Source organism: Sceloporus occidentalis, unplaced genomic scaffold (assembly GCF_023333645.1).
Source record: "Sceloporus occidentalis isolate IW3139 unplaced genomic scaffold, rSceOcc1.0.p SCAF_237, whole genome shotgun sequence".
NCBI classification, from domain to species: Eukaryota; Metazoa; Chordata; class Lepidosauria; order Squamata; family Phrynosomatidae; genus Sceloporus; species Sceloporus occidentalis.
Genome location: NW_028317217.1, coordinates 1,089,788 through 1,101,476, shown reverse-complemented (window position 1 = coordinate 1,101,476; position 11,689 = coordinate 1,089,788). Strand labels below are relative to the sequence as shown.

The window sequence follows — 11,689 nt, the reverse complement described above, 5'->3', positions numbered from 1 at the left end:
TTAGGATGTTTCCTGGGTGGGGAAAGAATTGTCTGAAACTGAAATAAGTGCAATGGGTGCTTGGTGAAATACTTCAGCCAAACAGGATTGTCACACTGGCTCTTAGGTCCTTCTTGGATCTGAATTCTGATCCGATTCACAAGCCAGTGTATAGCACAGTCTGAAGGCGACACTCCCAGAGCTCAAAAATAACATAGCAGAGTACAGAAGCAAATCTCCAGATATAGGCATTGGCAATGCACAAACCACTTTCCACACTTAAAAATAACTCACAGACACAGTTGATTTGCTCAAAGTCCTTAGAAGTTCTTTATCTTGAATTGCAATATAAAACAAATATTTACCAACTTTCCTCTCTGACTTCTATCCATTTCACAATCTCTTACACACCCAACTCCAACCCACACCAGTCTGCATGTGAGTTGCTTACTGTATTGGCTGTGAGTCATATCCTGGTGCCAAACAGCATGAAGTGACCTCTGCAGTTAGCTTCCATCATGCCTTGGATTCTGACTCAGCACTCTATGGCAGTCTCACAGGAAATGATGCCACTTTTCAATTGAAATAGTTTTATATACATTTAATGGAATATTTTATAACTGCCTGACTATCTCCTTCCACTGATTTCCTCATGGCAGTTCCCCTTCAATCACTTCTTTAGTAGCTCCTATGAGTAAGAATACAGTCATTATATGGATTTGGGGGCATCTAGAACAGAGTCATGCTCAGGTCACTCACACCAACTTTGTTAATTTAATCTCAAATAGGGAGGGGTGAACGTGGGGCTAAATCTTGGGGTAACACATTCCTCTCCTAACACTGATATTCAGTTTTGCCTGTCATTGTCCTCCTTTACAGAAGAATTTGTCAGTCACAAGAAAGTCCACACAAGAAAGAAGCCACATAAATGCCAGCACTGTGGGAAATATTTTGCTTACATGTCAGTCCTAGTCATGCATCTGAGAGTCCACACAGGAGAGAAGCCTTACAAATGCCGGCGTTGTGGGAAATGTTTTTCTTCAAAATCATACCTATTGGCACATCAGAGAGTCCACACAGGAGAGAACCCAAACATATGCCAGCATTGTGGGAAATGTTTTTCTTCAAAGTCAAACCTATTGGCACATCAGAGAGTCCACACAGGAGAGAAGCCATACAAATGCCAGCGTTGTGGAAAATGTTTTTCTTGGAAGTCAGAACTAGTGAGACATCAGAGAGTCCACACAGGAGAGAAGCCATACAAATGCCAGCGTTGTGGAAAATGTTTTTCTTGGAAGTCAGAACTAGTGAGACATCAGAGAGTCCACACAGGAGAGAAGCCATACAAATGCCAGCGTTGTGGAAAATGTTTTTCTTGGAAGTCAGAACTAGTGAGACATCAGAGAGTCCACACAGGAGAGAAGCCATACAAATGCCAGCGTTGTGGAAAATGTTTTTCTTGGAAGTCAGAACTAGTGAGACATCAGAGAGTCCACACAGGAGAGAAGCCATACAAATGCCAGCGTTGTGGAAAATGTTTTTCTTGGAAGTCAGAACTAGTGAGACATCAGAGAGTCCACACAGGAGAGAAGCCATACAAATGCCCGCATTGTGGGAAATGTTTTCCTCAGAAGTCACACCTAGTGAAACATCAGAGAGTCCACACAGGAGAGAAGCCTTACAAATGCCAGCGTTGTGGGAAATGTGTTTCTTCAAAGTCAAACCTATTGGCACATCAGAGAGTCCACACAGGAGAGAAGCCTTACAAATGCCAGCGTTGTGGGAAATGTGTTTCTTCAAAGTCAAACCTATTGGCACATCAGAGAGTCCACACAGGAGAGAACCCAAACAAATGCCAGCATTGTGGGAGATGTTTTTCTGATAAGTCAAGCCTAGTGAGACATCAGAGAGTCCACACAGGAAAGAAGCCACACAAATCCCAGAAATGAACTGACATTATATTTGTCAATAAGCAATACTAAAGAATATATTTTAAATCCTGTGGTGATAAAAAAGGCCCTTGTGATTTCGTGTGTTAGGTTTGTTTGTCCATATGTCTCTTTATGTTTTTCAATTATATTTTGTGGAGTTGAGGTTTTAATTTCCATTAGTATAGATTATTGCTTTAGTTTATAAATTTGAGTGGGGATCATGGTGGTGGAATAGGTTAGCTAGACAGAGGGGTGGGATTGGCTCCAGCTGATTAGAACAGTTATGGGAATGATGGCATTTGGAATTTGTGGGATGTTGGCTGAAGAAAGTTGGGGACAGGCATTAACAGAAAGGGCTATTTTCTGGGAATGGCAAAGGGGGCCTTGTTATCTGTGGGACATAGACTGTGGGAATTGGAGGGGGGCTAGGTTTGGAAGAGGGTGATGTTTTAGGTTTTGGGGTTTTAATGTTTGGTTTGGGGAGGGCAGCTCTGACTTAAACACTGAATTTCTGATTATGTGTTTGCAATAAAGTTTTTGTTGTTTCAACACACTGGACTCATTGGTGTACAGAAATTCTGCATTTGCACAAAATGTACCCTTTCTTCTTTCCTCAGCCCTCAGCTCCATTCCCAGCCATAAAAACAGAGGCAAACACACACACACACACACTCAGAGAGACAGAGCTATATGTACAAAGCAGAGCCTTCCCAGCCTTTCCCTCCTGAGTCCAGCTCTGCAGCTTGGGCTCCATTCCGGAAGGAAGGAAAAAAGGCCGTAGTCCTTCCCTTCTTCCAAAGGCCGCCAGCGGAATAAGCAGCAGCAGCAGCAAAGGCCTTACGGTCTTTGCGCATGCTGAGAAGGGGTCTTTGGGGCATCTGCGCATGCAGACTCTCAGCCCCTGAAGCTGCTCTAAGTGTGGGAAGTGGGGAGAGCCCTCATTCATTTGGGGGAATCTCATGGTTCTGGGATCACGCTGAAAGGGCCTTGGACCCCCTTGAAGCGATGTATGTTAAAAGAGGAGAAGGAAGGAATAAAGGAATAAAAGTGCCAAGGGAAGAGAAGCATAACAGGACTGCTGAAGTCGGGGGCGGGGGGGTTGGATCTGGGACCTGTTTCAGGCACCTTCCTCCCGGAACCCATTATGAGAGCCTTCCACAGCTCACTATGATACTTTAAATGACTATTTCAGAGATAATATCTCTCAGATAAGAGCCAAATTGGACGTCAGCATTATTGCAGAGGCTATAAGTGAGGTATCCATGAGTAAGATCGTACTGGATCAATTTGAATCTGAGTACTGAGGGTGTGGACAAGCTCCTTGTAAGTGTGAAGAGGAGAACTTGCCCTCCCGACTCTTCCCCTTTTTATATCACCTGAAATATATCATAGATGCATCTCTTAGTTAGGGCTATTTTCCATTATGCTTAAAAGAAGCAGTGTTACGGCTGTTTATGGAAAAGCCCTCCCTAGATCCCTTGGAAATGAACAATTACAGACTGGTCTCCCGTCTTCAATTTCTAACCAACATAAATTTGAGAGCAGTTGCTCTTCATCTCCAAGCGGTCTTGGATGAGACAGATTATCTGGACCCATTTCAAACTGGCCTCAGGATGGGATACGGAGTCGAAATATTATGGTTGCCTTAGTAAATGATCTTTGCTTCAAGGGGGGATGTAACTTACCAAACTTTAAGCTGTATTATTATGCAGCTTGTCTCAAATGACTAGAAGAATGATTCAAATTAGAAAACAAGACTTTATTGAATATAGAAAAAGCTAACCTGAATCTTGGTATACATGCATATATGTGGTATACAAAACCAAAAGATGATAATACTTTTAACCATCATGTTATAAGAAGATCATTGCTTAAAGTATGGTATAAAATGAGACATCAATTTTGGGGGTCATTGCAAAAAGCCTATTACAATAGAACAAAGGACAAAGATACTCCATGGCTAAGATATGGAGATTTAATAAACAAAACACCAGAAGGAAAATACAACATGAAATCTATGGAAGAACTTAATGAAAGAGGAAACATGAAGGATTGGTTTTTATAGAACCAATTAAACAATTGTTTTAAGGCAGACAATAAATCTCCTGAGTTAACGATGGATAACAATGAAATAGATAAAATTATGATGGACAAAAAAGGTAAACACATTTCCAAATATTATAAACTATTCAAAGAAAGAGATCTAGAAGATGAAATTATTAAACACAGCATGGTAAGATGGGGATGTGATATACATAAAACTATAACTATAGAGGAATGGGGAAAATCTTGGAAAGGACCAAATAAATTCACTCTGTGCCAAAACTATAAAGAAAATGATATCAAAATGTTATACTGGTGGTATCTAACCCCCCAAAAAATCCACCAGATATACAAAACTGGCAATACTAAGTGCTGGAAATGCGGGGAACCCGAGGGAAGCTTCTTTCATATTGGTGGACATGCATTAAAGCTCAAGGATTCTGGCAAATGATTCATGGAAGCATCCAAAACATTCTTGATATAAATATTCCCTTTGAACCAAATTTATTTTTACTAAACATGACACACAACATAAAGTCAGTAAAATACAATAGAATTGTTTTATATATGGTCTCATGTGCAAGGATCTTATTTGCTCAAGTTTAGAAATGTACAATTAATCCTTCTATCGAAGATTGGTTGATTAAGATATATGAAGCTAGAAATATGGATATAGTATCTGCCTTACTAAGAGGGAAACCAAAAGAACATTTAGAAATGGAATGGAGTTGTCTTAAAACATTTGAAGAAAAGGGTAATAACATTCCATTAAATCAATAGTTAATATTTGGTTGATATTTGGTAATTTAAATACTATAATGGGAATATCTCAGTGTAATAAACATGTTTGAAAATAAAAATAGGATAGCCCACATAATTGTTGTGGGGAGCGCCACACACCGAGTTGTATAGCCACATTCTGTGCTGCTCCTGGCCTTGCTGCAGGTGAGCCATTGACAGTTCCAGGGTGGCGACACGCTCCAACGCTGCAATGGTCAAAGGAAGTGTTTAGACTTTGCTTGTTGTTTCTTGCTCCCTTCACCCTTAAATGTAGGGGCCATTCAGACTACATTTTACCCTGGTTCCCAATCCGGTTTAAAAGTCAGAAGTTCACACTTGCGCCAATTTTAACACAACTCAATCAGGGGCTTCCGCAAGATATCCAGGGCAAATCCCCCTTAGTGCGGTTTTTCTGAAAGTGGACTATTGACCCTTTCTTTTTGGAAACAACCGGCTCTTCCTTGCTGCCGGCAAATATGAACTCAGCCCCGGTCATGATCGGATCAAGTTCAGGGGGTAGATTACCCCGATTGAAGTCAAGGGTAGTAGGAACAGGGCCTCTTCTCCAGCATCACCTGGAACAACGGACCAGAACAATGGACAACAACAGATGTATGTGTGCATGTGTGTTTGTGCATATATATCTGCACATCTGTGTGTGTGTGTGTGTGTGTGGAGGAATCTCTATCTAAGTGCACTCAGACCTATACCTTTATGAGCCTACGTACCCACCCACCCCACATATATATGGAATGTTTCAAGTCTATAGATCTTGCATACAACATCCATAGATACATCTATACATACACATAGTTATCTGTCTGGACGTGTGCATGTGTACGCACACGTATTTAAACATATATATATATATAGAGAGAGAGAGAGAGAGAGAGAGTTCTAGAAGTGCCTGTAACCAACCTGGCTGCCATATTCTGTACCAGTTGAAGTCTCTGAACTTGGAAAAAGGGTAGCCCCATGTAGAGTGCATTACAGAAGTCAAGCCAAGAGCTGACCAGCGCATGTACTTCTGTTTCAAGGTCTCCCTGCTCCAGGAAGAGGCACAGTTGGCGTATCAGCCAAAGCGGATAACAAGTGCTCCTGACCTTTGCATCCACCTGAGCCATCAGATGAAGTGATGAATCCAGGAGCAAACCCAAACTGCAGACAGAGTCTTTCAGGGGAAGTGTGACCCCCATCCAGAACTGGATGACATAACTCCATTCCCGGATTAGGTGTCCTTCTTACAGTTGTAGTTATAGTTATAATAGTAATGGGTTATAGAAAGCACGTAATGAAAAGTGATAGAAGGACAGATGGAGTGGCTTTTAGATGAAGGAGGGCCTTTGGAGAGGGGTTGGGGTTGCAGCTGGAGACTGGTTATCAAGGAGGAGTGAAGCTGGCTTGGGAACACCACTCTTCAAGGTGAGGCTGTCTGGGAGAAGGGAAGGGAAGTATAGACAACCTTGGTATTGTTGTGGAAAACTGATAAAACACTGCAAGTTCTTCCACTTGACTCACAGCAAACCCGGTCTGACAGAATCAGAAAGGAGGGGACCAAAGATGAATTTGCAAAACACAGATTGTTTATTTTAGACAGCTGTCACTCTGGGAGGAATTCACATTCCAACAAAGATCCCAGAGCCCCGAATAAAGAAAAATGGCTCCTTTATATAGGATAGAAACAAAGAACTCTAGCTGGCATATCCCATTGGACATGGCAAAAGTTAAACATATAGGATTTTCGTACAATCAGGGTACAGATGCATGAATACATTAAAGGTACATTTTAGCCACATTCCATTAGCCTATTTGTCTTATCTGTCTTTGCCCCCCTTCTAGTCCTTGCGGAGATATCTCTTCTCCAGGATTCATGTCTCTCTGCTAACTTCAACTAACAACAATCTCCAGAACCTCGAGGTCAGAGCCTTGGGTCACTCTGAGCCCTTATGTCTTAAATCTTACTCTTTTGCCTGCATTCCTGGGCCTCTCAAATTCATTCCAATGCATGTACCTTTATTTCTACAAACTACATTTATATGCATACTAAATATGAAACTTTAAAAATCTTCTATCTCATTCCCCCCTTTATGATATTTATCAATATTTTATTGCATAACATCATCATTCAGTTATAATATTGTTGTTCCAACATTCTATTTTGAGTTTGCATATTGAAAATAGCACAAACTTGAGTAGCTGCTTTGGTCTCAATTACAGTCTCTAACTTCTGTCTTACAAATTTCACAAAGCATGGTAAGCACAAACATCCCAGTATTCCAACCAAAACCATCATGGTCAGGGACATGAGCAGACTTCGAATCCATTGGCCATTTGGCAGTAAATTATCTAACCATGACCAGAATTCTCCAGGTTTTTCATAGCCAGCTCTTATATCTCTGACCACTTCATGGATCTTTTCCACACTTTCTTCCACCAGTCCAGACTGATTTATAAAATGACAACATGTTGCATTAAGCCAAACACAGAGCCCACCTTGGCGGGACAACAAGTAATCTAAAGCAAGTTTGTGCTGAGCTAATTCACCAGCTAGGGAGTTTATTTCAATTTGGACAGCAGTTAAACCTTTTGCTGTGGAGTTTGCCACTCTCTCTAAGTGTGCTGATAGCTTTCTTATTTGTTCTATATTCCATCGCACACCAATTCCTGGAATTCCAACAGCAAAGAAAGTTTCAACGTCTGTCAAATAGGTGTTGCCAGGATCATAACCCAGTTTCGGGTCATAATCTCTGCGGACTCGGTGTTCTACAAATTGTTTTTGCCAAGCAAACTGTTTTTGCCATGTTCCTTTGGACTGTTCTAGGGGATGATAGGAAATGCCTGCCGGAGCTAGGCCACCTATTGTGCATGTGCCATTCCACCCCGGTGGCAATATTTTCCCTGCCCAATCCCCACACACCCAATAGAATCCTTGTGGGAGACCATATAGGAACAGATCTTGTGGTGTTCTTTCTTGCTCCTGAACTCTGTTTATTGGAGCAGTATTTTTAACATTTCCATAGAGTGCCATCCAACCCACTATAGGGTCCAGGCGCTCACAAGTAAGAATTGTCTCTATATGGTCTGATATGTACAGACATCCTGGTCTCAACACTATTATGCGTGTGCAATTGTTATAGTTTCCCACATTTATGCGTGTTCAAGGGTGTGCCTTAGAAACAGTTGCTTGACCCTTAATTTCTTGCCAATTTCTAACACACAAAGGAGATATTGGGTTTTGTGCTTGGTGTGATAACATGAATTGGCTTGAATCTTTTATAATTTGTTTTGCTTCTTTTGTAGTGGTGTGGATTTCAGCACTATTCCAGCCTGTTAAACTCATGGTGAAAACCACTTTCACTGGCCATCCTTTCATTTGTGTGGGGGGCATATGTGTACAGGCCCAACAACTGGTTATGTTAGCTATTTCAGATATGTTGTTAACTAGCTGGTGAAACTCATTTGTACTCCATTCTGGCTTACCACTTATAGCAAACCCAATTATCATCAGAAAGCATACAGAAAAGCATCTAAAAGTAAAAAGGGTAATAGAAAGCATTTTTAACTATGATCTTTAAGAAATCTTCTTTCTTTCGGCGGAGCTGGCGTAGAGCACCTGAAGTCCTGGTGGGTGCAGCCTAGCTCTTCTTGATTGATGACGAAGTAGAGCCCACTCAGCTTCCGGTTGTAAGTGGGGCTTAAACTTCGTTCCTCTTAATCTTCGGCCGAGCGTCGATAGCCCTTTTCCGGTCAGGCTATATGCTAGGCGCTGACGATCTATCTTCACCTGTGGCCCCACCCTCCTTCCGGCTGAGGGGGGACGCAGAGGTTTCTTCTGGGACTCTTCTGAAAACTAATTTTAATGGATTATCAGGATCCAGATCTGATTTCCATTGAGGTGCAGCTCTTTTAACTCTGGTCCAGTGTACCCACGGCTTAATTCCAGCTAACTTTACAGCGGTGGGGGTGGAGAGCAAAACAGTTAAAGGACCTCTCCACTTGGGACTCAAAGAACTGGGTTTGTATTCTTTTAGCCATACTTCATCTCCTGGACTGAATAAATGTAATCTAGTTTGGAGTAGAGGTGGTCTTTGCTCTAGCACATATTGGTTTAACTTGTGCAGAGTCTTTCCCAGTTCCTGGACCTCTTGAAACAGAGCTGATCTCCCTAATTCTCCAATGTCCCCCCTTATTCCATCTAGGATCTGTGGAGGTCTGCCATACATTAATTCAAAGGGAGACAGTCCTGTTGCACTGTTTGGAATGCACCTGATCCTAAACAAAGCCAAAGGTAGGGCTTGAGTCCATTTTAATTTGGTTTCTTGGCAGATCTTTCCTAATTGGGTCTTTAAGGTTCTGTTCATTTTTTCAACTTGGCCTGAGCTTCCCGGGTTATAGGAACAATGCAGTTTCCATGTGATGCCTAGCAAGCTAGACAAGCTGTGCAGGGTTTTCTCTACAAAGGAAGGGCCATTATCAGATCCAATATGATGTACCATTCCATATCTGGGGATGATGTCTCTCAATAGGGCTCTGGCAACTTCTATGGCTTTCTCAGTCCTTGTAGGATAAGCTTCTGGCCAACCGGAGTAGGTGTCCACGAACACCAGTAAGTATTTGTAGCCACTACTTCTAGGCATCTCAGTAAAGTCAACCACTAGTGATTCAAATGGTGTAATGCCTCTGTGCTGGATTCCAGGAGGCTTCCTAGGCCCTTGTCTTGGATTGTTCCTAGCACAGGTGAGACACCTTGATGAGGCTACTGCAGTCAATGTATGTAGTCCATCTATGTACAGTTGTTTCTCCAGCAGCTGGCTCAGTGCACTTTTTCCCAGATGAGAGGTGGTATGTGCTTGAGTCACAACTTCCCATGCCAGAGTTCTTGGAACAAAAATCCTTCCATCTGGCAGCTGCCACCATCCATTCTGAGTTTTCTTCCCTTGCATTTCCTTCTCTGCTATTTGATCCTCTACTGCATTGTATTTTGGATGCATGTCTGTTAATGAAATCTGGAAAACAGGAGCTATGATGTTAAGGGCTTTAACCTCATGTTTGTTGAATGCTGCCCTTTTTGCTGCCTGGTCTGCCTTTTTATTTCCCAAAGTGATTGGTCCAGATCCTTTTTGATGTCCTTTGCAGTGCATCACTGCCACTTTCTCCGGGATCCAAACTGCTTCTAGCAATCGCAAGATTTCAGCTCCATACTTGATAGGGGCTCCTGCTGAGTTAATGAATCCTTTTTCCCTATATAAGGCTCCATGAGCATGCAAGGTGGTGAAAGCATATTTTGAATCAGTGTATATATTGACTGTAATTCTGTCTGCTAATTCCAAGGCTCTAATGAGAGCTATTAACTCCGCCTTCTGTGCAGAGGTACCTGTGGGCAATGAGCCTACCTCTATCTCTTTGTTCAGTGTAACAACAGCATATCCAGCATATCTCACTCCATCCTGTACAAAGCTGCTTCCATCAGTGAAGTAAGTCACATCTGGGTGTGGCCATGGCACATCTCTCAAATCTGGTCTGCTGGAATATACTTCATCCATGGTTTGGATGCAATCATGATCTGGCTTCCCATTAGGATCTGTAGGAAGGAGTGTAGCTGGGTTCCAGGTAGTAGATATCCCTAGTTGAACCCTAGGGTTTTCACACAGCATGGCTTGGTACTTTAGCATTCTGCTATTTGTGAACCAATAGTTCCCTTTATAGTCCATCAGATGCAGCACTGCATGAGGTACTTTTACTTGCAAGGTTTGGCCTAAAGCCAGTTTATCAGCTTCCTTGACCAAAAGAGCAGTAGCAGCAATTGCTCTCAGGCATCCAGGCCATCCCTTTGCCACTGCATCGATTTGCTTTGAAAAATAGGCTACAGGACGATGCCATGATCCCAGTTGTTGTGTTAGAACTCCCACAGCCATTCCATTTCTCTCATGGACATATAGAGTGAATGGCTTGGTGACATCTGGCAGTCCCAGAGCTGGCGCCTGCAGTAGTGCTGTTTTAATTTGCACAAAAGCGGCTCTCTGTTCTGGGCCCCACTGTATTGGTGATTGTTCCATTCCTTTAGTGGCTTCATACAGGGGTTTTGCCATCAGTGCATAGTTAGGGATCCAAATTCTGCAAAATCCTGCTGCTCCCAAAAACTCTCTTATGGCTCTGCGGCTCTTTGGCTCAGGCAAGGAGCACACTGCTTCCTTTCTTTCAGCTCCCAATTCCCTCTTTCCCTGGGACACATGGAATCCTAGGTATTTCACTTTCTGCTGGCATATTTGGGCCTTTTTTCTGGAGACTTTGTATCCTGCATGCCACAACAGTTGTAATAGTTCTTTTGTTGCTGCCCAACATTCTTCATATGAGTCTGCTGCCAACATTAAATCATCTACATATTGCAGCAATACTCTTTTCCCAGGTATGGATGGGAATTGTTGCAGGTCTTGACTAAGGGCAGATCCAAACAAGGTTGGAGAGTTCTTCCATCCCTGAGCTAAGCGGCACCAACAGAATTGGCTTTTCCTTCCAGTTATCCCATCTTCCCATTGAAAGGCAAAAATCAGCTGACTTTTGGGTGCTGGTCTTATACAGAAAAAAGCATCTTTCAGGTCCAGAATGGTAAAGTGGGTTGCACTTGCAGGAATCAAGCCCATTAAAACATATGGATTTGGCACTACTGGATGTATAGTCACTGTGGCTTGGTTTACTAGCCTTAGATCCTGTACTGGCCTGTAATCATCAGTTCCTTGTTTACGAACAGGAAGTAGGGGCGTATTCCAAGGCGACTGACATGGTCGAATGATGTTGTGTTGCAGCAACCTGTCTAAATGTTTTTGGATTCCGATCACGGCTTCCCTTGGAATAGGATATTGTCTGACATGTATTGGTGTTACTCCTGGCTTTAGTTCTACTTCCACAGGAGCTATAAATCTTGCCATCCCTGGCGGGTTGTCTTCTGCCCATACTCC

General features: G+C 42.5%; 1 protein-coding gene across 1 annotated transcript; it reads left to right on the top strand.

Moving 5' to 3' along the window:
- The first annotated feature begins 743 nt into the window (after positions 1–743).
- Positions 744–2,404, top strand: LOC149276493 (uncharacterized). Its single transcript, XM_089503594.1, has one exon. The coding sequence runs from the start codon at positions 939–941 to the stop codon at positions 1,926–1,928; it is 990 nt and encodes a 329-aa protein (XP_089359720.1). The 5' UTR covers positions 744–938; the 3' UTR covers positions 1,929–2,404.
- The last annotated feature ends 9,285 nt before the right edge of the window (positions 2,405–11,689 follow it).

What these genes read in the sequence shown, in the direction of transcription:
- LOC149276493 (XM_089503594.1), top strand. Translation starts at nt 939, where the DNA reads ATGTCAGTCCTAGTCATGCATCTGAGAGTCCACACAGGAGAGAAGCCT.